Source organism: Trifolium pratense, linkage group LG2 (genome assembly GCF_020283565.1).
Source record: "Trifolium pratense cultivar HEN17-A07 linkage group LG2, ARS_RC_1.1, whole genome shotgun sequence".
Lineage (NCBI taxonomy): Eukaryota > Viridiplantae > Streptophyta > Magnoliopsida > Fabales > Fabaceae > Trifolium > Trifolium pratense.
The window spans coordinates 50382282-50394549 of NC_060060.1; the positions used below are offsets into that span (position 1 = coordinate 50382282).

General features: G+C 32.3%; 2 protein-coding genes across 2 annotated transcripts; one reads left to right on the plus strand and one right to left on the minus strand.

Annotated features, from left to right (window-relative positions):
* Positions 1 to 2585: 2585 nt before the first annotated feature.
* LOC123908132 (1-aminocyclopropane-1-carboxylate oxidase) lies at positions 2586 to 4682 on the plus strand. Its single transcript, XM_045958671.1, has 4 exons — positions 2586 to 2828; positions 2932 to 3158; positions 3655 to 3988; positions 4100 to 4682. Exons 1-4 carry the CDS (start codon positions 2724 to 2726, stop codon positions 4376 to 4378), a joined length of 945 nt encoding a protein of 314 aa, XP_045814627.1. The 5' UTR covers positions 2586 to 2723; the 3' UTR covers positions 4379 to 4682.
* A 4065-nt stretch (positions 4683 to 8747) lies between these two features.
* On the minus strand, positions 8748 to 10718 carry LOC123908347 (L-ascorbate oxidase homolog). The gene has a single exon (XM_045958977.1). The coding sequence runs from the start codon at positions 10604 to 10606 to the stop codon at positions 8951 to 8953; it is 1656 nt and encodes a 551-aa protein (XP_045814933.1). The 5' UTR covers positions 10607 to 10718; the 3' UTR covers positions 8748 to 8950.
* Positions 10719 to 12268: the final 1550 nt, after the last annotated feature.

The following is a 12268-nucleotide window of genomic DNA, read 5'->3' on the forward strand; positions in this document are numbered from 1 at the left end:
AAAGTATTCAACCTCTATTTTTTCAGATAAGATGAGACTTTACTCAGCTCGCCGTCATAGTTGCCGAAATAAGATACATAATGATATAATATAACACAGTCCCCTTATTTTAATATCAAAATTACATGTATGTATGTATGTGAAACGTATGTGTATTGTTATACAATTAGAGAATATAAAACATATTAAGCAACTTTTTAGTCAGTTAATTATTTTGTAAGCAACTTTTTAGTCAGTTAATTATTTTGTATTGTGGAATATAAAAGAAAGTAATAATGAAACAATGGTACATGCATGTTAACAGTTCCTTTCAATTGCAACGCAATATGGGACCAACTATAACTATAACATTAATTGGTAAATATATCACGTATATGCTATTTTTGCCCATACCATATCTATTAAATCACCGGTCTCATTTTATTATCATTTTTTTCTGTGACTATCATTTTACGAAATAAACAATTATATGGTCCTGATTGACCAATATTAAAAATATAATGAGATCAGATAGGCATACATCATAAAAATACCAAATGACCAAATCAAAAAAAAAAAAAAAAGAGAAAAATATTGAATGGGACTGCTTTAATTTTATATATGCAATTATTTTGAGCACATGTAGTGTAGTTGCATCTAATCTTCATCATTCACTTCTAAACTATGAAGATATATGCCATTATTCCTCTTGCCTTTATTTTTTTCTTTCTTTATTGTCTGAGCAAATTATGTAAATATAGTAATATACATTGCATCTTGCTTCTTTTTGATAATTCCTATATATTGGCAAGCTCTCAAACAGCGACATATTATATTTGTCGTCATGCAATGAAGGCTTCACCACCAAAAATAGTAGTATTAATTTCTATTTGATTTGATAAAATATATCCTAATAATAACTACACTCCATCCTTAGAGTGTATTTGAAAGTTACCGCAAATATTCTTAAGAAATTTGGCTGAGAATACAAGTAGAGTAGGAGACGTTTACTTTTCATACTTCATATTTTATAGACGAAGTAATAAATATCACTGAAACACAAACTGCAAGAGCCCGTTAGTGTTTAACATAACACAAACATAGTATTAAAAAGTTATTAATTATATAAAATTTTAATACAAAATAGCATATTTGACACAAAGACAAAATAGTACTTCCTATTTGTTAAATGTTCGGTTGCTCGGCAAAATATAAACACTACACATAATAGTACATGATAGTTTAAAGTGTTGTACAAAATTTGTTTGGTGGATAAAAAATTATTTTGTTATTTTAGACAATTTGTGCTAATGATGAAAAGTTGTTTCATGGTTCAGTGGGAGACATAAAATTCAGTTTTTGTCCAGTCCCTTAACCCCGGTCTTTCCCGTTCACGGACAATTTTAAAATCAAGCACTACAACTGAAGTTGTCCTCTAGTCCTTATTTGTTAGCAGATGAAAGACGCACCTAAGACTAAAATATTGTATACTCTCGTTACCTCGCCTTATAGTTGCAATTACTCTTATATACGTGCATGCATGTCTTATAACCCTACAATTGTTTTAATAAACAAGGATGACATTGAAAAAAGTAATAAATCGATTTTTGATATTCTAATATGACACGTTGGGTACAAAATTCCATGCATTACAAAAATGAAGAGTTCAACCAACTAAAAATCTAAGTTGAAGATTATGATTGAGAATTCAATCAGAAGATAAATTAAGTTAGATTAAGAGCCGTAAGCTAATGAAATAGGATGTTGATCACATGCATTGCTAAACTTTAAAGGGATGGAATGCAAGGAAGCTTTTAGGATAGTCCTAGAGCTTTTGCTTTTGATTAGCAATAGTCCATATATACAAGGAAATAATCAATTTGTTAATTGAGTAGAATGCAAACCAAATTGCATAAATAGAATATCCAACAAAACACCCAAAGTTTTGTTTAATTTGTAACACTCCTATATTGTGTAAGTGCCTAATCTATCTAAATTATTAATGAAGCCGAACATTGCATGTATAATTATTAACCATTCCACTCGTAATTAACCTATTTTTTTTGGATATCTATAGTCTTTCCCAATCTAAGAATATTAGGTTAAAATGCTTAGACAAAAAACACTCGTGTAACCTTTTACTAGTTTCTTCGAGGGGATGCTTTATAATTCGGGTAAAAAAAATTGTTATTTTAACACAAAAATCTGACATCGTATATCGGACATTGTATGCAATCAAAACCGTATGTTTATGTTTATATATACTATGTTAGAAAGTACGTCCAAAAAATATTTTCGTTTGGGAAATGCGAGGCTCCTTCTTAAACATCATTTTCAAATACGTTTAAAGAATGTAAAAATAAAATAGAAACCAATAGAGGTTGCGGCAGCCTTTGAGGTTGAATTTGGTCAAATGTTCAAGAGGAAAAACTAGCCATCAAGTGGGTCCAAACTATGCCAAGTGTTTATTATGACAAATCAACCAAAAGAACCCAAAATAAACACAAGCTCTGATTAAGACTATTAATAATAAACAAAGAAAATTAAGCTGAACAAATCAGACTATTAAAATATATATTCAATTAGATTTAAAATAATAATAAGTTGTGTATTTGGTCTTTGATGTAAAAAGGTCTATAAATACCACCTTATAGAGAACTCTAACATGCATCATAAACCAAGCAACTTACAATAAACTTGGAGAAAGAAAAGCATACACAAAGAGTTTTGTACTTTGAGAGATTATGGAGAACTTTCCAATTATCAACTTAGAAAAAATCAATGGTGAGGAGAGAAAAGCTACTATGGAGAAAATCAAAGATGCTTGTGAAAACTGGGGATTCTTCGAGGTACCTAATGAACTCGATAAATAAAACTTTTTTTTTTTCGTTTCATATAAATTTCTACATTGGTCTCTAAATCCGTATTCATGTTTGTGTTTTTTTTTTGTAGCTGGTGAATCATGGTATACCTCATGACTTAATGGACACTGTTGAGAGGTTGACAAAAGAACACTACAGAATATGCATGGAACAAAGATTCAAGGAATTGGTGGCCAACAAAGGACTAGAAGCTGTTCAAACTGAGGTCAAAGATATGGACTGGGAGAGTACCTTCCACTTGCGTCACCTACCTGAGTCAAACATTTCAGAGGTCCCTGATCTCAGTGATGAATACAGGTTACACATATCAAATATTTACATTACCTAACATATAAGTTATCACTCTTATCATACACAAATAATTGGCTGAATTTGCAAAACAAAAAGGTCACATATTAATTTCATGTTAATTTTAAACACTGTTTCATGCATTTTTGTTTGTTTCTCCCTTTAACTTCTTTAAGAGTATTATCTACATAATACTAAATGATGATTTTAATACCAACATTACATTACTCCGAGTGAAATTGTACTCAGATCTCTTAAGTAAAGTCTCTGGTTTGAGTCTTATGATAGAAAAACGTGGTTGGAAAAAGAGACTCCACTAAAAGTGGCTAACCGGATCAGGTTCTCCATAGAAATTAGTCATTGGAGAAACCAAGTATTTCGCATCTATGACATACTAACAAAACAAATTATTTCAAAAATAGGAGATGAAACAAAGTATTAATATTTCACAAGCTATAAATTTCAGTTTCATATGAGATTCTAAATTATTCAAGAAATGATGCAGGAAAGCAATGAAGGAATTTGCTTTGAAGCTAGAGAAACTAGCAGAGGAGTTGTTAGACTTATTATGTGAGAATCTTGGACTAGAAAAGGGGTACCTCAAAAAAGCCTTATATGGATCAAAGGGACCAACTTTTGGCACCAAGGTTGCAAACTACCCTCCATGCCCAAAACCAGACCTTGTTAAAGGTCTCCGTGCACACACCGATGCCGGTGGAATCATCCTCCTTTTCCAAGATGACAAAGTCAGTGGCCTTCAGCTTCTCAAAGATGGTAAATGGGTAGATGTTCCTCCCATGCATCATTCCATTGTCATCAACCTTGGTGACCAACTTGAGGTAAAAAAAAAAAAAAACATTTTTTCTTCTAAAAATTCATATTGACATTTTCACAAACATGTAAAATGCAAAAACACATGATTCATGAAAAACATTAATTTTGTTTAACAGGTAATAACAAATGGCAAGTACAAAAGTGTAGAACACCGTGTGATAGCACAAAGTGATGGAACAAGAATGTCCATAGCTTCATTCTACAACCCTGGTAGTGATGCTGTTATTTATCCAGCACCAACATTGATTGAAGAGAATAATGAAGTTTACCCAAAATTTGTTTTTGAAGATTACATGAATCTTTATGCTGGATTAAAGTTTCAAGCCAAAGAACCAAGATTTGAAGCATTTAAGGAATCATCAAATGTTAATCTTGGTCCAATTGCAACAGTTTAATTATGTGTTACTATAAATAAATATCCAATTGCAACAGTTTAATTGTTGTTACTATAAATAAATAAATATAAAAATATGTTAACATGTTTGTTTAAGTGGAAGCAAGCATAGTTAAAAAAGCTTAAAGTCAAGTGCATAAGTTTCTCAAATTAGTATGTAGTTGTTTACTTACTATATAGTGAGTGATGTGATGTGATGTGATTTCTTGTATTATTGTGAAATAGAGGAAAAAGTAATATAAATGTTCAATATAATAATAAATTATATTATTATTCAAGTATAAGAAATAAATATTTATGGGTCATGTCTTTATCTATCTCCTTTCCTTTAATTATTGTGTTGTGGCTGTACATGAATGATGAAGCACAAGTTGGGTTTTGGACCAATAATGTTCATAAGAATAAGTGGCCAATCTTTGAAAGAATGTATGTAGGCCTGAACTTATCAACAGCATAACCAACAAATGGAAAATAAATTTATGCAGGACCACTTTTTTTAGTTGCTGGTCCTATATATAAGAGAAGAGAAATTTATTTGAGCACAAGCTTTAGGCACATAATACATATAGAAATAAAAAAAAAAAAATTGTCATATCAATTCCACTTTAACCATTTTATCTTTATTTTTTAAAAAAACAATTGTGAGTGTGCTTAACACATATAATTTATGCTTGTGCCTATAGTAGACTTTCTCATAATAGAAATTTCATTTTTTAGATTTATTAAGAATCTAATGTATATAGACCATATTATGGATAAAATACATTAAATTCTTAATGAATCTATAAAGTGAACCTTCTCTTATATATAGGACCGGAGAGAGTAAAATGTAAGTTATTGTTTTGGACAAACGTATTTATTGTTAGAGACTAATTAATCGAGTTACAAAATTTTATTTAAGATCGTTATCTCTTAACTCGTGTTTATTCATATGTATTGATCAGAGATCGAATTTACGATATCTAGGCAATTGTGCTAGCTGCATTATGTCGGTAGTATAGTAGCTTAGTACTATACTAGTCTTAAAGAGTATCTTGTCTGAGGTTTGTTAACATGTCAGCACATCGGTTTGCCTCGCGATAAACTACAAACAATTGTTCTCCATTTAGGAAGGTGGGGAAGAGAGCACCTCTTAGAGGAGAGGTTGGAGGAATGCATTTGGTGTAGATCCCAAAGTATAACCATATTAACAACTACCAAAGAATCCATCTCAAAGATGATATTTTTAATATTTATTGTGAAGTCACATACAAACTTAACCATAAACATCTCTAGTCGAACCTCTACAACTATAAGTCGAAATCCTTAAAAAAATGTGATCCATTAACTATTATTTTATATTAATGATCATGAGGTGGAGGTACCTAAGAGACCTCAATACTATGTGTTGTGCACAACTACTAACAAAAAACAAAAACAAAAAAACAAACGATGATGAACACAAAGAAGTTTGATAATGGAGTTTTCCGTAGATACGTCTCCGACTGTCAAATTCGCTACATATCATTCTATTAGATATGAATTAAGATTTCAATGTTACAAACAATATTTATAATAATAATAATATTACGCTCATAATTATGTCTATTTGAAAGATAATGAGAATCTACTTTTGTGTTTATATTCAATATCAGATGAAATATATAAAAGAGGGTGAAAAGAAACTTGACATTAAGAAAGTTAGACCAAGATAGGACCACAACTTATGCTAAAAAAAATCCAAAGTTTCAAGAAATTTTATCATTTTTTTCCTCTTTTTTGTCTTGTTAATTATTTGTGTACTCTACCTCTCTATAATTTGGGATTATTTATTCATCGACCAATAAGAACAAGTCACATGAGTGGATTTGCATGTGGTACTCACAACTAACTTGTAACAAAATTTTATTTCACATGCATATGACTTGTTTTCATTTGTTGACGGGTAAATATTCAAAATTATGAAGGGGTAATTTAGAAATTTTCTTTTTCTAGTAATCTAATGACTAGAAATACTCTAAAATAAGGAGACTATTTCCGGAGAAAGAATAAGAGAAAGAAGGTTTTTGGTCTAGTAACATTTTTTTTGTCTAGTAATCTAATGGCTAAAATAAAATACTCTAAAATAAGAAGAGAAAGAATTAAGGTATTTTTAAAATCGATTTTAGGGTATTTCTAGCCATTAGATTACTAGACCAAAAATATTTTTCTAAATAATAGAAGAACATATAAAGTTCAATTTTAAAATAAAGAGACTATTTCCGCGAGTTTAATAAAATACGAGGACAAAAAATGCAATTATTTTAAAGAAAGTAAATTGGAAGGGAGAAGGAATGAGAACATCAAAAATAAGAAAAACGTTATATCTCATGCTAAAAGTTTCACAAAAGAATCACGATAAATAAATGTAAAGGTATTAGCTTTTCATTTTTACTTTAACCCACACCCATGTTTTTGCGATGAGTTCGTGATAATAGTATTCACTATAAGAGCAATGCTTGGATTGACACAAACTCAAATACAAGATATTTAGGCACACAGACAGAGAAAAAATAAAAATAAAATAAAATAGTCACACAATTATTATTAATTATTCTTTTTATTTTTTAATTTTTTAAAGTTATGTAAGTGTGCCTAAATCAAAATGATTTATAGTTATGCCTATAGAAGTATTTCTCTCACTATAAATAACACAATTCTAAAAATTATTGGAATAAAGGATCCTAAAAACACTAAATTTTAAATTTTATGTATTGTAAAAAAGAAAATTGATGGGTTAAACCCTCTAAAAATAACTAACACATTGTTTTTTTGCAGAGGTTGCCCCTGGATAATTGTTTCCCTACAAGTTTAAGCGTGTGTTTTCTGTAGTGTATTTCCTCCGATCTTAATTATAAAGTGAAAGTGAGAAAAAAAAATGGGACTGAATACATTGATCTTCTTTGATCCAGCTTATAATTAAACTCAAAGTATATTGTAGTTAAGCAACACATGTAAAAATACTCATCCGCAATGCCAATGACTAATATCAACTGAGAAACTAATTAACAGACTGCTTTTAGTAGAATCTCACCTTTTAATCACGTTATTTAATTTCATCCACAAAACCCAAATCCAATAGATTTTTTACACTATCTAAATTCACTTTCACTACCACCAATCGTTAGTTGGTTCAGTGGTGATTGACGCTGAATTTGGTGGGGAGGACCACGGTTCGATCCCCGCAACTGCGATCGGGAGGAGGTTGTAACCACTTGATGCTAGAACTGACTCCCGAACCAGATTAAACTGGTGGTGAAAGCCAAAAAAAAGTAAAAAATTCACTTTCACTCAACCAAGTTATTGGACTCAAGTGGTTAATAAGCTTCACCAAAAAGGACGGATTTCGGGAGGACTCAGATTCGATTCCTGGGTGGAAGAATTTTTTGACCATACTTTACTTACCTCGCGGCCGAACTCTAGACTATTATGATTTTTTTCCTAAGAATTACAGGGTTATAAAAAAAATATAATTCACTTTCACTAAGACAATTTTAATGTATGGCTATGCTATGACAAAATATAAAATATTTTAGTGGATCCTGCAACTTTTTTCCATAAGAAAAATTTAGGGCGAAAGAATGGTGATCCAGTTCAAGGCAGGGTAGATCTTACGGCTCATAGCCGCTTGTTTAATTTAGGCCAAAAATGCATCCTGCAATTCTTGAAGTTTAACATTGTAATACAATATATTGGTAATTTATGTTTTTTTTTTTTTTCAAATTGATTTTTTTAGTTTTTTTATAACCTAATGGTCTTAAAGAGAATTTAAACTTGAGACTTTAAAAGAAAACACACTCCCAAGTCTCAAGTAAATACCATCAGATCAACCGAAGTGGGTTTCAATGAATAAGGTTCGAGAGACCAGCAAAAAGCACAAGTTATAACTAAGATTCCGTAGAAAATTGTATATCACAGAATTGTACACAATTCATATATTAATTATACATACGTAAATAGGTCTTGTACATAAAAAATCTAGTCTACATGCAATTTAGACTCTTGCCTCTTTATTTTATTGTTTTCATGTAGTATCATTCATAGATTCATATGTACCTTATTTCATACAATTTTAGAGTACATGCATTTTTTCTTTAACATTTTAACAGTTTTTCTTAAACTGGTTTAAAACTCACAACTAAAAACAATATTGTCCTTTATTATGAGTTTGGTTATTTTGGTCGTTTGTTGGCAAAGTTTGTGCGCAGCATATTGAGACTACTCTTACCCTTAGCTTTTTCTAAATAAGTTTTTAGTTTTTACATTAAAATCTTGATGTTCTTATCAGTTTGGTTGTATTATTTGTAGTCATATATTTTTTGTTGTTTATATATATATATATATATATATATATATATTTGGAAGAAGAATTTGAGAAATGTTACTTAATATTAGTTAAGGGGAAAATGAGTACGTAATTGAACAAAGGAAAGGGTTGATTATATATTATTCATTCAAGATAGATAATCAATCTCTATGATTGAGTGTTAATTACAATAGTTGCACGACATAGAGAGAAATGAATTTGATAATAAATAAATAAAAAACAACACTCTTAAGTGTATTTGGGTGCAGGCTTGGGCATATCCTTGACGATACCGCAGACAAGTTGGGTCTGAGGAAGGTTGTATTCATCCCTCAAAGAACCTTCCGGTGATAGAACACTAATGTAGAGTTGTTGTCCCAAATAACGGCTCTCAGCATGCTCAGACCTCAAGTTCCACATACCAGCATTGTCGAATGTCAACATTATTGCAGCCCATGATTTAGGGAACACCTGAATTGTGTGTCTGCTGATCGCATCCAAAAGGTTATAGTTCTTTCTTTTCTCTGGGCTCCACTTTCCTGGCTCACCAGCGACAGCGAAGAAAGAGTAACCTCCCAAATTGTAAGACTGGACAACCTTTCCGGGGTTCTCGAAGATGATCTCAATGAAGTTACGGAAAGTCACATTGATGACATTAGGTGCAATGGTGATGGCCCTAAGATCAACTGGGGGTTCATCGGTGGAGATGATGTTGTACTTGAACACCTTATCTTCAACACCGTAGTACTCAGCTAGCTTAAAAGGTGTTTCGCCATCAACGTGGGAAACACCGTTAATAGCATAACGGAGTTTACCGTCAACTTTGCTAGCAGAGTTAACCAACTTAATGGTGCGGGTAATGTTGATCTGACCATAATGGTAAGATCCCTGAGGGTTAGGCCTAGCAGCAGAAGCAGTTAAGTTCCATCGGAAAGAACGGAACTGGTTGAGAGACCAAGCCCAACCCACAGGTGCAGGTGGAAGCACAGGTGAAGCAGGACCCTTACCGTTGGTGTAACGAACAATACCCTTTCCAATCAAACTGTACTTGGTGAAACGAGTGGAGGCAACCATGTAATAGTCCTTTGGCTCTTTATCGGCGGTCACAAGAACAGTGTAGCACTGTCCAACGTGAACGTCGAGGGAGTCATAGTTGTTTTGAACAACATGTGAGCCTTCAGTTTCAACCAACTTCATTGTATGTCCTTGGAACCTGAAGTTAAGTGCGTCCTTAAGACCAACATTACAGATTCTGTATTTATAGGTTTTTCCTGGCTTCATTGTGTACAGTGGCTCATCGCTTCCATCACCCTTAGCGTTTTTACCGTTCATGAGAACAGCGTTGGGCCTTCCAATTGAACGACCACTGTCCAACAACATCTTAAGAGTCTTGTGACTCTTGCCATACCAGTCACCAATGATAACCCAATACTCATCCTCAGGATCAGCATAAGGAACAGGGATCAACAGACGACTGAAGATTCTAAGACCACCGAAACCACCCGCGGCTCTTTGAAGACCGGTGGTAGGATAGTAAAAGTAACTTCCAATTTGATCCTTCACTTGGAAGTGATAGGTATAGTTAGTTCCAGGAAGGATGGGGCATGAAGTACCCGGAGTACCTTCTTGCCATGAATTCTTACGTTGTTGAATACCGTGCCATGTGAAAAGCAATGGCTCATCAATGTTGTTGAACACATTAATGACAATGTTGTTGTTGCTAGTGCTGTTAATTTCAGGTCCTGGGAATTGATTGTTTATAAGAATAACCTGTTGCGGAGACCCAAGAGGAGAAATTGTACCATAGGTAACCTTCCATGTATAGTAAATATAAGGGTCTTCACCATAAACGTTAGTGACGCCCAAGAGGCATAGCATCAAAGCTAACACCATCCCACGACCCATTTTATTTTTTCTTTATTTTATTTATTATTGAAATAAAAAATACTAATAAAGAAAGAGTGTTGTTATCAACCCTATCCTATCTCCTTCTCTTATTGGAAGAAGATAGTTGTTGTTTTTTTTGGGACTCCTTTGCGTCCCTTTTATACTATTGCTTCAACATTTTTTCACCATTGAAACATTTTTGTTTTTTTTTTTCCCCCGAAATTTTCTCCTGTCCATTTCTAATTAATAACATGACCTTTTCTTTCTTGACTTTCTATAATTTACTTTCTATAAATTTCCTTTTCTATTTTTAGATATTTTTGTTCTGGCCATACATTGTTTATGGTCTCTAACGATTTTCAAATGCGCAAAAGAGACAAGTTGTATTGATTTTCTATTGTACACAATTCATTAATGTCACTGCTCCAGTTAGATTACATTTAAAGAGGAGTGCTAGCAACACACTCTTTAACAAACACACTCTAACACACTCTTTTCTATTAGTCAAAATTTATATGGGTCCCATAAAAGTTATATGGGTCCACATTTTTTTATGGGACCCATGTGAATTTCAACCAATAAAAGAGAGTGTGTTGGAGTGTGTTTGTTAAGAGAGTGTGTTGCTAGCATTATTCTACATTTAAATATGTCAATATCGATGACTTCATTTGCTCAAAAGAATGCTAATTAATTAATGCCATTTAAATACACATGTATATACTCTTTTTAGTAAGACTATATTTATTTTTTTACAATAATAAAATCATATTATTTCATTAATCAAAATTGTAGTAATACATGAAGGTATCAAATCGAAAGATTGAGAGCTAGCATAAGATTTTGACGCCATGTCAAGTGAGTGAGCAACAAAATTTGATTGCCACTTTACAAAATTTATCTTAAATTTTATATCATTTCCTATCAATTTGTTACACTCTTTTATTTATTATATGACTCAACTCGAAAAAATCTTCGGAGTTATCATTCATGGCGCTTACCACTAGTAAACAATATAGTTCAATGACCACTCTAGGTAGCTCCAAGTTAAGTACGCAACCAAGTGATGCCCTCTTTCAAAGCCCACGCTTCAGCCTCTGAAGGGGTGGTGTTCCATTAATTAAACTACATAGTTCTTGCTTCCATGAATATACATTGGTCGTTACACTTCATTTCCTCGATGAAGGAGGCTACCAACACTTTGTTACATTGTTGTTACCGTGGCTTGCTACAACAAAAGAAAAAAGTGCCACTAATTTTCATAAGTGGTTTCGCAATGAGGACATAAATTCGTGCACTTCACTCCTTTTCTTTAAAGGTGATCTCTTGTGGGTAATCACTTCCACGCAATTCTCCATAGAAAATTTTTCACCCTTTGTGGTATCTTCAAATTCCAAATTAGCATTCAATTCCCGATATTTTACACTCCTCATTGTTGATTAAAGTATCCATTGCGAACATATGAGCCAACTTGACCGTATAGGTACCTTTTCTATTTCACCTTGTTAAGTGATAATTGTGAATCAAATATCAAAGATAAACACAAAGTGTAAACTAAGTAATTGTAACTAACTTGTAGGCCAAGCTATTGTAAAGTTAGTGTAGCATGGCTTAAGATAAATCCTACATTGTATATATAAGGATCATTACTTGTACTTTAGATTCAATTTTTTCCAATAATGA

What these genes read in the sequence shown, in the direction of transcription:
- LOC123908132 (XM_045958671.1), top strand. Translation starts at nt 2,724, where the DNA reads ATGGAGAACTTTCCAATTATCAACTTAGAAAAAATCAATGGTGAGGAG. An exon ending in GATCTCAGTGATGAATACAG is followed by an intron (nt 3,159 to 3,654) that starts GTTACACATATC and finishes GAAATGATGCAG; the next exon opens with GAAAGCAATGAAGGAATTTG. An exon ending in ACCTTGGTGACCAACTTGAG is followed by an intron (nt 3,989 to 4,099) that starts GTAAAAAAAAAA and finishes TTTGTTTAACAG; the next exon opens with GTAATAACAAATGGCAAGTA.
- LOC123908347 (XM_045958977.1), bottom strand. Translation starts at nt 10,606, where the DNA reads ATGGGTCGTGGGATGGTGTTAGCTTTGATGCTATGCCTCTTGGGCGTC.